The sequence below is a fragment of the Conger conger genome, chromosome 5 (genome assembly GCF_963514075.1).
Source record: "Conger conger chromosome 5, fConCon1.1, whole genome shotgun sequence".
In the NCBI taxonomy this organism is placed as follows: Eukaryota; Metazoa; Chordata; class Actinopteri; order Anguilliformes; family Congridae; genus Conger; species Conger conger.
In genome coordinates this window covers 26,385,539-26,401,912 of record NC_083764.1, presented here as the reverse complement: position 1 = coordinate 26,401,912, position 16,374 = coordinate 26,385,539, and the positions used below count along the sequence as shown (strand labels likewise).

Below are 16,374 nucleotides of genomic sequence, written 5' to 3'. Positions count from 1 at the left end.
CATGGATAAGAAAGTATACCACAACATTCTGGTGAGGCACGGAGTACCATCTGGAAGTCGTCTTATTGGGCCTGGATTTCTTTTCCAAGACCCTAAACATTCTTCTAACTATTGCTGGAACTACCTGCGACAGAAGTAATCTGCTGAAACGTTGAAAAATGATGGACTGGCCCCCTCAAAGTCCGGACCTCAACCCCATTGAGCAAATTTGGGGCGAGTTGGACAATAAACTGGACAGATCTATTGTACATTCAAAGGAAAGCATTTGGCTTGAGTTGCAGAAGGCATGGGATGTTGAAGTTCTCAGGAAATATATTGACACTATGCCAGAGAGATGTGCTGCTGTAATTGCTGCAAAAGGTGGACATACCAAATATTAAAGTTAAAAGTGGATAAAAACAGTAGGACTCACTTCATCTGATATTTGTTGTGCTCAGAGCAACTATCTACATGTTTCATGAACATTATGAAATTAAATCACCTTTTTTGAGGCAAGAAAAGGTCAATATTTTCAGATCTGTCAGGTGTTCTAATAATTTTGGCCACCTCCCCTAGAATGTGTGTATATATATATATATATATATATATATATATATATATATATATATATATATATATATATATATATATATATACATTCTAGGGGACCAAAATTATTTGAACAGTTGGCTTTTCAGCTTTTTCGGTTTGTCAGATCAGCTTGTTAAGTGCAAGTATAAGAAAGCTTTGACTATCTAGTCTTGATTATAGGCTTTTGACTGCCTTTAGAGTCTGTTATTGGCATTTGTCAACACTGGAGTTGTACCAGTACAAGTCAAGGAAGCAATTGAATACACCCGACTAATCAGAAGTCAGATCAGATTTCAAATCCAATGTACTGCAGTACAGAGCCAAAATAACAGAAATTGTACCACTTTCTAAATACTAACGGACTGCACAGTAAATGCTGAAACTCCCCAATGACTAGCAGGATTTGACTTTGCTATCCCTGGATTGAAGTGAAGCACTTTCTGCCCAATATGTGTGAAAAAAATGCATGACGGCATTTATGTTTGGGGACAAACTGACCCGACAGTTTACACCATGGGTGCCCACACCTTTTTGACTTGTGATCTACTTTTCCGATAGCTAGCACAATTTGATGTACCAACCAGTATATTGGCAATATTGGTTCATAGGGTGATGGGGGTGGGGGGTGGTGGTTTGCGATGGTGGGGTACTGACATTGGACCATGGACACATGAATTCATAAAAAATACTGGTAAATTTCTCCCATTAATTACTCAGACCAGACATTACAAGCCCATAGCTTGTTAACTAAAGCATAGATAAACAACAAACTATGTCCTATGTTGTATCTAGTGTGCCTATATCTAGTCTTGGAGCTGCTAGATTTACATTTTCCAGTAGCATACCATGTGCCCTTTTGTCTGAAACAATTCTTGTTGTATCTACTGCATTGCTGACAGCAGCACAGTGGCTTGAGGCTCATTTCACTTCACTAACTATTAAGCCAACAAAAGTGTTCCATACTCTATCAGTATAATTTAATAGCTGAAGCTCGTCCCACCCCCCCAATTCCCTTAGAGATCCATTCAAATGCAAAGAGTTTTAGTAGGAGGCAGCAGGAGTCCTGTGTGAACTACAAATGCTTGTACTTCTCTCCATGATCGTAATAAAGCTCAATTAAAATTGAAGTCTGTGTAGGCCTGAATTATTCTGAACTGAATTATTTTTCGACAGACCAGTATCATATCTGGACAAAGGAATTTTGATTTAAAACACAATATTCATTGGATATTAAAAGCATTCCCTGCCTAAAATGGACCTGGTTTTTCTGTCACCACCACAAATTTCCCAGTACCATATATAGTAAAATGCATTGTCAAACTTTGTTGTATGTCAAGATCATATCTGGACAAAATCCCAGCTTTTAGGAGTTGCTTGTACCCGCAGAAGCTGTAGGAATGAAAATGGGACTGAATGTAACTGATGCACTTTTAAGAAATATCACCCAATATACCAGAATGGTCGACCGCAATCTATGCATTGGGCACCACTGTTTTAAGCCAACAAAATCCAATTTTGACATTTTGTGTGTCATCTTCTTAATGTCTCCCAAATTACTAGCTTTTCATCCATAAATATATAAAATCTGTGTGCCACCATAGTCACTCACAAAAACTCTACATATTATACAATATTATATATAGTATATTATTTCCATTATACAGCTACAAAATACAGCCGGGGGTCAGAATTAAAGTTGGTACAGGACAGGAATAATACTCTGCTGAAAACAGCTCAAGCTAGGTTTTGAGACAGCTGGTAGCTGGTTGACCCGTTCAGACCAGCTCTCAGCTTGACATGGTTTAGCTGGTTAATCAGTTCAGACCAGCTCTCATTTTGATGTAGTTTGACCAGCTCAAGTAATGTTTTGAAACAGCTGGCGGCTGGCTGTCCTGCCTAGACTACTGCAATTCTCTGCTGGCTGGCCTTCGAGAATCAGACCCCTACAACATATATTCAATCACTTAACTTATACACCAGCAAGACCACTCCGTTCCGCTACTTCGGGACACCCCTTGCTGTACCTGCACTTATCGTTCATGACTGCTGTCTGTTCTGGTCCCACGGTGGTGGAATGACCTTCCTGCGGATATCAGAACAGCAGAGTCTCTGACCACTTTCAAGTGCAGACTGAAGACTCATCCCTATAGGCTCCACCTTTCTCTCCCTACCTCACTGCCATGATTAGTGGTATGCTTGTTTGGAAATTGATGTAATTTTCAAGGGTTCCAATTGTATCTATATGGTCACGCTAGCACTTGGAACCATACTGTCCTCTAGGGTCCTCATCACAATTGTCCCTGTGTTGAATCTGCACTTCGTTGTACGTCGCTCTGGATAAGAGCGCCTGCTAAATGCCTGTAATGTAATGTAATGTTATAATAAGATAATCTTGTCCCGGCCCGGGAATTTCACCCGGCCGCTGTGTGCCTGGGTTTGACTGGTGCAGGGTTCCCTGCTCTACTCTTGACCTGCTGTCCCTACCCTGCCGTTTCTCCAGACCCCTGCCTCTACATACCCCGCTTCGCCCACATGCTGGAGTTTGGGGATAAGAACCACGAGGTCTCCATGACTGCTCTACGGCTTCTGCAGAGGATGAAGAGGGACTGGATGCACATGGGTCGCCGGCCGTCTGGGCTGTGCGGGGCAGGTATGCCTCTCTTGCCAAATATGTTTCCCCCAGGCTTAAACATCTCTGGTGTAGAGGGTGTGCCCTCCCTTCGCACAGTCAGTGATGTGAGGATAAATTAATTTCATTTCTGATGTTGATTTATTGGCATCTATTACTGCATGGAATAGCCAATGATATCATGTGATCACCATGGGTGAGGCAATGGAAGTGTATTTGTGGTAAAAAAACCGAGTAACCGAGTAAAAAGTAACAAAACAAGTAAAAGCAGTCCAGCATTGCAAGATGTACTGTCCATGTTGGAGAAGTTAAAATTTATTTTCATTTACAGGTGTTTTGTAGCTATAGCAGTCTCATGCTGTCAAAGAATATTTTTTTTCTCAGCATGATAACTGAACCTACAGTAGATACTGTAGGTCAGTGAGTCCAATGTAGAGATTTTATTCTGCCATGGATATGGTCGGAAGCTGTTGCACCAGGATTAGAAGGATCAACTTCCGGAGTGCGATTCAGCCTTTGGTTTTTAGTTTTCAGCCATATCCCCGCTGCAATATCTGAATAATTAATAATTAATTATTAATAATTTATAGCCTTTACAGAAGAGGGGAGAAGTTTAGATGAGGTCACTCCATTACTAATGTGGATATTTTCAGGGCAACATCATGGGGGGAAGGGGGCATGCTTGTGAGTAACCACAAAAGCCCACTTGGGTACACCTTTAACACCTGCTGCATATAACAAAGTAGCTTGAGTCAGTCAACTAAACACAAGGTTACAGAAAACTAAAGAGTCTAGAGGTTTCTACGTATCATAACCCTACTTCTCTTTGCCTCTGAGGAAATAATTGATCATGACAGCATTGCTTTTTTGACATGGCCTAGGTAGATAGAAAGGGAGATTGGGACACAAGCACTTTTACATATTACATTACATTACATTATTGGCATTTGGCAGACGCTCTTATCCAGAGCGACGTACAACAAAGTGCATACCCATAACCAGGGATAAGTTCGCTGAAAGACCCTAGAGGTAAGTACAATTTCAACTGCTACCTGTACAACAAAGATAAGGACAAGGGCCATTTTTTTTTTTTTTTTTTTTTTGAACAAACAAACAAACAGAGCAAAAGTCACCAAAGTTAACTATCCAAACACTGCTTACCTAGCCAACTAAAATACCGATACACAAGTCACAGAGACAACAATTAAGGTTCACAGGGAGGTAGGGAGGGATGGGGAGAGGTGCTGTTTGAAGAGGTGTGTCTTCAGCTTGCGCTTGAAGGTGGGGAGAGATTCTATAGTTCTGACCTCAACGGGGAGTTCGTTCCACCACCGTGGAGCCAGAACAGACAGTAGTCGTGAGCGTGAGGTGGAGGTTCTGAGAGGGGGAGGTGCCAAGCGGCCTGTGGAGGCTGAACGAAGAGGTCTGGCAGGGGTGTAGGGTCTGATGATTTTTTGCAGATAAGCTGGGGAAGACCCTTTAACTGCTTGGAAGGCTAGCACCAATGTGTTGAATTTGATGCGAGCCATGACAGGCAGCCAGTGGAGGGAAGTAAGCAGGGGGGTGACATGTGAGTATTTGGGAAGGTTGAAGACCAGACGAGCTGCTGCATTCTGGATGAGTTGGAGGGGTCTGATGGCGGACGCTGGGAGGCCAGCCAAGAGGGAATTGCAGTAGTCCAGGCGGGACAGAACCATCGCTTGGACCAGGAGCTGGGTCGAGTAGGGGGTGAGAAAGGGGCGGATTCTCCGTATGTTGTATAGGAAGAACCTGCAAGACCGGGTCACCGCCGCAATGTTCTCGGAAAGGGACAGTCTGCTGTCCATCACCACGCCGAGGTTCCTTGCACTGGGTGACGGCATGAGTGTGGTATCCCCGAGGGAAATGGAGAGATCCAGATGGGGAGAGGTATTAGCAGGGATGAATATCATTTCAGTTTTACCTGGGTTGAGCTTTAGATGGTGGTTGTCCATCCAGCTCTGGATGTCCCTCAGGCAAGCAGAGATACGGGCTGAAACCTGCGTATCAGACGGCGGGAACGAGACGAAGAGTTGGGTATCGTCCGCATAGCAGTGGTAGGATAGCCCATGTGCAGTGATCACAGGGCCAAGGGAGCGAGTGTAGAGAGAAAAAAGAAGCGGGCCAAGGACTGAGCCCTGGGGAACTCCTGTGGCGAGGGGCCGAGGTGTCGATACCGAACCAGCCCAGGCAACCTGGAAGGAGCGACCAGAGAGGTAGGACTCAATCCAGTCCAGGGCTGTGCCACAGATGCCCGTTGCTGACAGGGCAGACAGGAGGATGGAGTGATCCACAGTGTCGAAGGCAGCAGAGAGATCTAGAAGAATGAGGACAGAGGAGAGGGAGGCTGCTCGTGCGGCATGAAGTGACTCACTGACGGAGAGGAGCGCAGTCTCTGTCGAGTGGCCCGATCTGAAGCCAGACTGATGGGGGTCTAGCAGGTTGTTGTTAGAAAAGAAGGAAGAAAGTTGAGTAGAAGCGGCTCGTTCTATAGTTTTAGAAAGGAAAGGAAGAAGAGATACCGGGCGGTAGTTCTGGATGATGGAGGGATCCAGGGTAGGCTTTTTTAGCAGCGGAGTGATGTGGGCCCTCTTGGAGGATGCCGGAAAACAGCCGGAAGACAGGGAGGAGTTGACAAGGGAGGTGACAAATGAGAGAATGTCAGGTGTGATAGTTTGAAGAAGAGAAGAGGGGATAGGGTCAAGGGCACAGGTTGTAGGGCGGTGGCAGAGCAGGAGTTGAGAAACATCAGAGTCTGTAAGGGGGGAGAAAGTGGAAAAGGAAGGGATGGGCCTAGAGGGGGGGAAGGGCACAGTGAGGGGGGCGGCGGTTGTAAAGGATCTGCGGATGACTGCGACCTTCTCATCGAAGAAATCAGCAAAGTCATCAGCAGCGAAGGAGGACTGAGGAGGAGGAGGCGGTGCGTTGAGGAGAGAGGAGAAAATGGAGAAAAGTTTCCGGGGGTTAGAAGCAGAGTTCTGAATTTGCGTTTGATAGTATTTTGCTTTGGCGGCAGTGACATCGGAAGAGAATGCCGCCAGGAGAGACTGGTAAGTCATGAGGTCGGAAGCGTCTCTGGATTTCCCCCACTTCCTCTCCGCTGCGCGGAGGCTGGCCCTGGAGGTACGGAGGGTGTCAGATATCCAAGGACTGGGAGGGGATGTGCGAGGTGGCTTTGAGACAGGGGGACAGAGAGAGTCAAAGGCGGAGGAGAGAGATGAAAGGAGGGTGGCAGATGCAGAGTCAGCGGGGAGTTTGGAGAAGGATTCGAGAGGGGGGAGTGAGGCGGTGACGGTGCTGGCAAAGGAAGAGGGTGAGAGGGAGCGGAGGTTACGGCGGGCTGAGGAAGTGTGGGTGGGAGGAGGGGGAGGAGGATGGGGAGGAAGAGGGAGGGAGAATGAGATGAAGTGGTGATCAGATGTATGCAGAGGGGTAACCGTGAAATCGGAGCATGAGCAGTTCCTTACAAAGACAAGGTCTAGGACATTGCCCGCCTTGTGGGTTGGAGGAGAGTGTTGCAGGGAGAGGCCGAAGGAGTGGATTAGCGGTAGGAAGGCAGCAGACTGGGAGGCTTCTAGGTGGATGTTGAAGTCTCCAAGGAGAATCAGTGGGGTGCCATCCTCAGGGAAGGAGCTGAGAAGGGTGTCTAGCTCATCAAGGAAGTTTCCCAGGGGCCCTGGAGGACGGTAGATAACTGCAATGAAAAGGTTAGTAGGGTAGGATACTGCAACAGAATGGAATTCAAAAGTGGATATGGACAGGTCAGAGAGGGGGAGAACGGAGAATTTCCACGAGGGGGAAATTAAAAGACCAGTACCACCGCCACGGCCGGAAGGCCGGGGAGTGTGCGAGAAGGAGAAGGAGGATGAGAGGGCAGCGGGAGTGGCGGTGTTGTCAGGTGTGATCCAGGTCTCAGTTAGGGCAAGGAATTGTAGGGACTGGAGGGAGGCATACGCAGGGATGAAGTCAGCCTTCCGAGTGGCAGACTGGCAGTTCCATAGTCCCCCTGTGACAGCAAAGTCCTCACAGGGGGTCAGCGGGGGATAGCTGAGGTTTGAGGGGTTCCGACGCCGTGGAGGCCCACGTCGCAGGGGGGGTCTTCGAGGGAGAGAGCAGACTGGGATGGGGTGAAACATAACATCACAAACTGGGACGGAGTGACGCTAGCGTCGCTCTGACACGCCTATTTAAATGGCCTACAATTGCTCACAAGCAATACCAAATCAAAGCTAATCTACTGATAAATTCCACAGCTATTTAAGTTACTTAAGACAAATGTTCAATCACTCTACAGGTATGCAACCAGTAGAAGTGATTAACAGGTAATAGACAAACAACCTGGCTCAAGCCCTAACCCTTGCTGTTCAAATGAGCAATTTAAAAAAAATCAACGTTACCGCGTCAAGAGGAAAACCCGCAGCGATACTAAACACCTGGTCAGAATGATGCACTTACTGACTAAGGACAACTTTCGCCAGTCTAATATACGCTAGCGTCGCTCTGACACGCCTATTTAAATGGCCTACAATTGCTCACAAGCAATACCAAATCAAAGTTAATCTACTGATAAATTCCACAGCTATTTAAGTTACTTAAGACAAATGTTCAATCACTCTACAGGTATGCAACCAGTAGAAGTGATTAACAGGTAATAGACAAACAACCTGGCTCAAGCCCTAACCCTTGCTGTTCAAATGAGCAATTTAAAAAAAATCAACGTTACCGCGTCAAGAGGAAAACCCGCAGCGATACTAAACACCTGGTCAGAATGATGCACTTACTGACTAAGGACAACTTTCGCCAGTCTAATATACGCTAGCGTCGCTCTGACACGCCTATTTAAATGGCCTACAATTGCTCACAAGCAATACCAAATCAAAGCTAATCTACTGATAAATTCCACAGCTATTTAAGTTACTTAAGACAAATGTTCAATCACTCTACAGGTATGCAACCAGTAGAAGTGATTAACAGGTAATAGACAAACAACCTGGCTCAAGCCCTAACCCTTGCTGTTCAAATGAGCAATTTAAAAAAAATCAACGTTACCGCGTCAAGAGGAAAACCCGCAGCGATACTAAACACCTGGTCAGAATGATGCACTTACTGACTAAGGACAACTTTCGCCAGTCTAATATACGCTAGCGTCGCTCTGACACGCCTATTTAAATGGCCTACAATTGCTCACAAGCAATACCAAATCAAAGCTAATCTACTGATAAATTCCACAGCTATTTAAGTTACTTAAGACAAATGTTCAATCACTCTACAGGTATGCAACCAGTAGAAGTGATTAACAGGTAATAGACAAACAACCTGGCTCAAGCCCTAACCCTTGCTGTTCAAATGAGCAATTTAAAAAAAATCAACGTTACCGCGTCAAGAGGAAAACCCGCAGCGATACTAAACACCTGGTCAGAATGATGCACTTACATATGAGAGAGACACAGTGGCGAACAATGACTTGTTTCGTGAAACAGGGAATAGCCACTGAATCCCCTTGACAAAATAGTTTGATTTTTTTCACGCTACCTATTGTTACCCACCACAAAGAATGTTCACCTATTTATAAGATGTAATGTAACACTCCCACACATTCTAGCTGAATCCTCCTCCATGCTCTGTATAAGTTATAAACTTTTCGCATGAGTAATATGCAGTGTTCATAGTTCCTAACACAAAAGCTTTTTGACTACGGCTTCCAGAGAGAAGGGCAAAGCTTTTTAATATCACAGAGAATAGAAATAGCAGAACAGAAATATAATAGAAATAGAAGTGGAATTGAATATGTTAGGTTAGCAGTCAGGTCCATTTGGGGTGGTGTTTTGGACGTTGTAGGGAGTAACTACCCTGCTGAAAAAAGTTTTGAAACAGCTGGTAGCTGGTAATTCCAAGCTGGTCATTGTTGTATTTTACACCAGGGTATGGATGCCTCCATTAAAGCTGTACAACAGCCTGTAAAGTTCTCTTTCCTGTCCCTTGCTTCTTCAGCCTTACTGGTCGCCGCCCGCATGCACGACTTCCGCCGCACGGTGAAAGACGTCATCGGGGTGGTGAAGGTGTGTGAGGCCACACTGAGGAAGAGGTGAGTATGCCACAGGAGGGGCGGGGTTGGGGGGGTAACCCTTGCCAATAACAGTACGCCTTTTGGTGCATGTAGGGTGGTTCTCACGGTCACCCCATGTCTTGGGGAACCACTGTAGGTATTTGTTTTCACCGAACTTGCAGTTGCAGTTTGTTGCAGTTGCACACCGAGGACCGGGGATCGATTCCTGGTCCTGCCAAAAGGTTTAATCTGCATAGCCTTATTCTATGCAACATCTACCTATTCTGGCAGTTCTATTTATAGGAAACATGTCTGGCTAATAAAAAGAGGAAGCTGGAATATGGATTACAAACTAATTTGCATTTTAAAACTCATAGACCCGAAGAGTCAAAAGGCAACTTGTATGATTGTGCCTGTTCTGAGTTGTCCCATCCATGCACAACTCCTCCCCTATCCAATATTCATTGGGCAGGTTGACAGAGTTTGAAGATACACCCACGAGTCAGCTGACCATCGACGAGTTCATGAAAGTAGACCTTGAGCAGGAATGTGACCCACCAGCATTCATCACTGGGCAGAAGAAACTGAAACTGCAACAGGTGAGCCCCTAGATTCAGCGGTCTCAGTTGGCGATCTGAATATAACCAGGCCTGGGTCAAATACATAATTGTTTTGGATTCTAATACTCTTCTGTGTTCAATCTTGCCTGGTGCAATTGAGCCAACCAAGAAGACCAAGAGGTGGGGTTTGCACTTTTTGAGAGTATTCCATAGGTTTCAATACACCAGACAAGCTCAGTAAAATGTAGAAAAGTATTTGACCCAGGTCGGATTACAACAGGAGTTTAAGAGGATTGCACTAATCCAATCAGTCCAACATCAAATTCATATTTTCATGTAGGCTGTCAGTGAATAAACCACCAAACATCTCAGTAGGTATTGGCAGTTTCATGGGCTATACTTGTGTTCCCTCCTCTATAATTTATTATTAACTTTGTTCTTTCTTTTTAGCTTGAACAAGAATTGGCCGAGCTTGATGAAGTTCAAGGTGATCTTTTTTTAATAAATTGTCAGGGTCAGTACATATTGCTCATGAGTAGCCCTGAAATACTTGAGTGAAGTTCTCCCCTTTAAGAACGTATACATGAAGGCTATGTTTAAGATTCACATTTTTAATATATACTGGAATAATAAACTCCTGAGGAAATGTTTTCTGTTAGAAATACAGGGTTTCATATGAACCTTTATATTCTGAAGTGTTACTGCCAAGTTTTTAGCTGTTAGTTTCACTGTTTGTTTTATAGTTAATTCCATTAAACTGTTAACCCTAAGTTAGCATATACACTCACTGAGCACTTTAGTATACCTACTTAATGTTCACATCAACCATCAAAATGGGGAAGAAATTATGATTTCCTGGGATTTTCACACACAACAGTCTCTAGAGTTTACTCAGAATGATGCGAAGAACAGAAAACATCCAGTGAGCGGCAGTTCTGCAAACGGAAACGGCTTGTCGATGAGGTCAACGGAGAATGGTCGAGCTGACAGAAAGGTTATGGTAACTCAGATAATCACTCTGTACAATTGTGGTGAGCAAAAAAGCATCTCAGAATACACAACATGGATGGGCTACAACAGCAGAAGACCACGTTGGGTTCCACTTCTGGCAGCCAAGAACAGAAAGCTGAGGCTGCAGTGGGCACAGGCGCACCAAGAAGGAAAAACTGGTTTGACGAATCTCAATGAATTTCTACTGAGGCATACAGAGGGTAGGCTCAGAATTTGGCAACAACAGGATGAATCCATGGACCCAACCTACCTTGTGTCAACATTCAAGGCTGTGGTGTAATGGTGTGCATCCCTTCATGGCCACAATTTACTCATCTTCTAATGGCTACTTCCAGCATGATAATACACAATGTCACTCAAACTGGTTTCATGAAAATGACAATGTGTTCAATGTTCTTCATTGGCCTTCCCAGTCACCAGATCTGAGTTCAATAGCACACCTTTGGGATGTGGTAGAACGGGAGATTCGCAGCTGACAAATCTGCAGAAATTCCATAATGCAATCATGTCAACAAGGACCAGAATCTCAAAGGAATGCTTTCAACATCTTTTGAACAAAACTGAAGGAGGCCCTACCCAGTATCATCCTAATAAAGTGCTCAGTGGGTATATGTCTACATCCTGCTATACAGAAAATGAATAAAGGGTAAAAAAATTTATTTATTTTTTACTTTTAGTATGCATATAGTTCCTAATGGTATACATTAAGATGTAACATCACAGTGATAACAAGGCTCTAAACAGTGATCTACTGAAGTGCAACATTATCTCGCACTGTGCTCTCATGTTTATATTGAAAAGGCTGGTGTTTTAAAAAGAAATCTAAAACCGCGCAACATTTTAAAAAAATATATATATCTGAATGCAGAATGTGTCAGTGTTATTTTCTTCTTAAGTAAACATTTTCCACATGTATTGTAAATATCATGAGGGTTGTTTGCTTTGGCTGCAGGTGAGATCTGCTCTTACCAGGATGAGATTGAGACAGAGCTGGAGAACAGCAGGCCCAAACTGAGGGGGATCTATGCGTCATACGCCAGAAACGGTACGGTGCCTGCCATGGATGTACAAAACTGAGTGTTTTAATTATGACCGTTTTGACTCAAAATGGCTGCCCTTTTACACTGCAAAAAAAAGAAGTATTTTTGTCTTATAGACATATTTCTTTTACTTTTGTTTCCTAAGTATGAGGAAAATATTGCCAATGAGGAAAGACAGTACGACTCATTTCAAAATTTGCCAGTGGCGTAAGAAAATTTCACTTGTCAAGCAAACATTAACTTAAAACAAGCTAATATTTAAGATTATTTAAGTCTTATTACTATTACAATATTACAATCCTATTGCTTGTTAAGACAGTCACTTTTTGCATTGTGTCATTCAGATGGTAAAGTGTTTGCCACCTGTTGGATGTACAGTAGCTGTGAAGAGTCATGCCCTGATCAAGAGCTTGAAATCAATGATAGGCGAAATATCTACATTGGGCTCCAAAATTAATGAAATAACAACATAAACACCAATAATAATCTGTGAATTCAAACATATGGCAAAATACATACTTTTATTTCAATACATTTACTCTCATGTTTACTCTCACTCTCATGTTATTTAATTCAATAATAAATAAATAAATAATTAATAAAAATAACTGAAAAACATAGGTGTCAAAATTTTTGGCTCCCCTAACAATTATTGTAAATGAAATTAAACAAAGTGAAATTGTACGTACTCAACCTGATGTCCTGCGGGCCGCAGTGTTTACAGGTATTTACTCCTACCGTGCACTACACCACCTGATTTCACTACTAATTTTTTTACCTGCTTGGTTCAGATAAGCTAATTTGTGAAATCAGGTGGTGTAGTGCACGGTTGAAACAAATGCCTGCAAACACTGCGGCCCGCAGGATGTTGAATTGAGTAGCACTGTACAATATAAATGAGGTAACATGTTTTTTTATCATCCATCAGCATGGGAAAAGCCAAAGTACAGTCAATTCAGAAGAGACAGATGGTAATTGACCATCACAAGTCTGGTAATGGGCACAAAAAAAACACAACCACCTAAACATAACATCATGAGGAAGATGGTGACTAGTTCATTGGGTATTATTCCCTACATATTTTAGTCTGGCTTTTTATTATTTTAAATTTCATTTTCATGTCATCGCAGTTAAAGCAGTTACATATGAGAAAGTTTACCAGAGGATTTTAGCTCAGAGCAGTTGCACTTATCTCTAACTTCAATTGGCTGGTTTCGAATCACTGGAAATTGTTAGGTAGAAAGAGCGATATTGGACACTTCAGTAGTGCTTCTGTTGAGTGATAATTTTGGATTTCTCTCTACTGCAGGCTTTGGCTGCAGCAGTACTGAAAGATTTCTTCTCTTGCGAAGGCTCGACTGATTGTTGGCCAGCTTTAATGAGCCGTTTAATCACTCGTGGTAACAGAGAAATGAAGTTGCTAAATATCACTTGGAAAACTGTGCTTTTCATGTGGTCCGTTCGGCTGTAATATCTCATTTGGGTTTTGTGCGCACAAATCATCTAGCAATCAGTCAATCAAATTATGTCCAGCTTGCTGACATTTACAATCACATCAGCACAGCGAGTGGTTTCCGGACTGAATAATAATGGGAAAAAAACATATTGTCTGATCTCCATCTTAAAACAGAAAATAGTGGGGTATTACATTTTAACACATTATCTCAGCAAATATGAGGGAGATTTCACTTTTTGTTGAATGCTCTTAACAGTCTTAAACTTAACCTACCCACAGGTGTGCGAGTGAATCAGAAAAGCTACTGGCCAGAGCTTCTATTTTCAGGGAGACTATTGATGAGTTATAAACTTTTTTTTTTTAATCTAGAAGTAACATACATACACTTCATACATTATACATTATACTTCATACATACATTATTATCACATTCAGGGCCAGTTTGACTGACACAGATTAAGCCTAGTCCTAGACTAAATTACATTTTGAATGGAGATCTGTACGAAACTCACTTTAGTCCTGGATTAAGCTTAATCTGTGTCTTTGAAATGAGCTCTGTGGTTTTATGAAAGATACTCCGCTAGCAGGTTTCCTGAAAAAGACAGAAAAGAGGTGGAAGGAATGTGAGATAATGAAAGTAGAGTTTTGGGTGGGGGCAATCTCCCCTTTTCCTGAGTTGCAATCCTTGTCCAGTTGAGAGCTGTTGGGCAGCCGTTGCTATGGAAACGCCTCCGGAGAGGCTCTGACCAAGGGGCCAGCTTTTGAGCTATTAGCTTTGCGAATTCATATGAATTGATTTGATAAAGTAATACCTATATTTTTCTTCTATTTTCCCATTGGGCTCATGGTTGGCATAAAATTTCCGCTTATATACTTCAATGTATGCTATATATTTTCAGATTTTCAGATTTTTTCCCTGAGCTCACAGACAAGTCCATTTACTCTGCGTTTTCTTCATGTCACTGTCTCTATTATACACTCTAAGGCTCTGACCCATGTTGTCCTTCTGGCCTCGGCCGCAGACTCCCCAGAGGACCCTGTCAGCCAGGACGGGGAGGACGAGGAGCTTGAGGCGGCAGCCGAACACCTCAACCGGGAGCTCCTCAGCGGGGTGCTCACGGGGGCCGTAGAGGAGGAGGAGCAAGATCAAGCAACCCTGGCCCCCCCGCTGCCCAAACAGCTCCCCCTGCTGGGCCCCCTGCCAACTGCCGCCAGCCTGGGTCTCACAGACACCATCCGGGAGTGCATCGACGAGGAGAAGGAGGATGGTGAGATGTTACACAGCTCAAATGTACATGACCACAGGGCACAGAACAAACCAATATAGTGAACATTGGTTATGGATTATTCAAGGTGAGGGCGATAGACGTTTAATGCAGTCTTCGCTACAGACAGCAAAACTTTATGTTCTCTCTAAGGATAATGTGTCTTTACTGAGGTGGAGACTAGAATGGCATTCTTTATACACATTTTAAAAAATAATGCTTTTGTGCCACCCATGAAAATAAATTAAAACCAATTAAAAGCAAAATAAATTAACTCCAACTGTTGCACCACAGGACCTCTCAGATTTTCAGTTGGTAGAATTTTGAGCTTCATACTATTGTATGGCCAGTAGAGCCATTTCAATTTTGCCGGGTGTCACGAAGAATGTGATTTTTACAGGCCCATAACTTTGCGAACAAAATCCCTAAACATTTCTATCTGCAGGTAGTTTTGTATGTAGAATTCATATATTGTCTCCGAAAACATGCATCTACTTTACTTTAGGAGATATTTGTCTGGAAAATTAACTTTTTTCTCTGCCGATCAATTTTGAGGGGTCAGAATTTTATTTGGAAATGTGAGTAATCTCAGAGCACAATCTGACTGTGTAAAGATAAACTTGTTACTAACAACATTAGCTGAGATATGACCCATGGAAACGTGTTCGGAAATGTCAGAAATTTCACCCAGCCCTCTACTTCAGATACGTTCACGTTACATCCTGAAGCCACTGTATCTATAAAATGGGACTAATTTTTTTTCTTTGCGTTGTTCTATGCACAACACTGTAAAACCCTCTAATTATTAAACACTTCTGTGGGCTACCTGTAATTTCTGGGTTCCAGTGCATACACTGGAATGCTGTTTAAATTTAGCTTCAAAGCAATGACCAGACCAGCACGTACCAGCCTAATACTGCATTCTGGTCAGGGTCTATGCTGAAATTTGATCATAAATAATTTTCTAATTGTTTTGCCACTTTTTGATTATGATGATTATTATTAAGTGTGCTATTTATTTTTGTTTTACGTCTAATTACTGGTTTTTTGAAGAACATCCATTTGGGTGGTCAACTGTAGGTGGTTACCTGCTGGTAATCCACTTCAATATTGTATTATTATGAAGCAGAGCAGTTGCCTATTAGCATATAATCATAAATTAACTCTTATATATAAGACTTGTGATCACTCTCTAGTCACCAAGTGGCAGCGTGCCAGTTATTGAGCAATGCTCTTTGTCGGGTAGGGCTTTGCACGGGGCCGGGAGCCCTGCAGCCATATCTATGAAAGGCTAGCACCACCACTGCATCCAGTGGGAATATAGCAAGTTGGGTAACGACTAGTTCTTTGGTTAATGATCTTAGATGGATGTCACTGCAATGAGACAGGTTGCAGGCCTGGGCATTCCAAATTGAAAGAAGATTTAAATCAGGTCACCTTGTGTAAGGTGTGTCATTTGTAATAAGGGCTCTGGCAAACATTTGAGGCAAGCTGAGACCCTGGGACTGAAAAGTTTTTTTGTGTGTGTGTGTGTGTCATATGTTGGAAGAGGAAGCACCATTTTCTCTTTCCTGGATTGAACTAGCTCAAAACCACAAGGTGCTATCAAGATTTCAATAAAAAGCAGTGTGATAAAAGATAAAACGTTCAGATTTAATTATGATAAGACCTTGTCATATCCTATTTTTGAAATCTGCTTTTATAAAGAAAAATAAATAAATAAAATTTAATTTCAAAAGTTTTATTCCAGGATGGGTATTGACACATAGGTAAACGTAT

General features: G+C 42.9%; 1 protein-coding gene across 4 annotated transcripts in view; it reads left to right on the top strand.

Annotated features, from left to right (window-relative positions):
* LOC133127933 (transcription factor IIIB 90 kDa subunit-like) overlaps positions 1-16,374 on the top strand; it is a 68,687-nt gene that overhangs the window by 35,412 nt on the left and 16,901 nt on the right. For all 4 annotated transcript variants that reach the window (XM_061241065.1, XM_061241066.1, XM_061241064.1 and 1 more), the window contains 6 exons: positions 3,071-3,220; positions 9,209-9,302; positions 9,736-9,862; positions 10,274-10,310; positions 11,787-11,879; positions 14,353-14,598. In XM_061241065.1, coding sequence (XP_061097049.1) covers positions 3,071-3,220; positions 9,209-9,302; positions 9,736-9,862; positions 10,274-10,310; positions 11,787-11,879; positions 14,353-14,598 — 747 coding nt within the window. The remainder of the gene's footprint in view (positions 1-3,070; positions 3,221-9,208; positions 9,303-9,735; positions 9,863-10,273; positions 10,311-11,786; positions 11,880-14,352; positions 14,599-16,374) is intronic.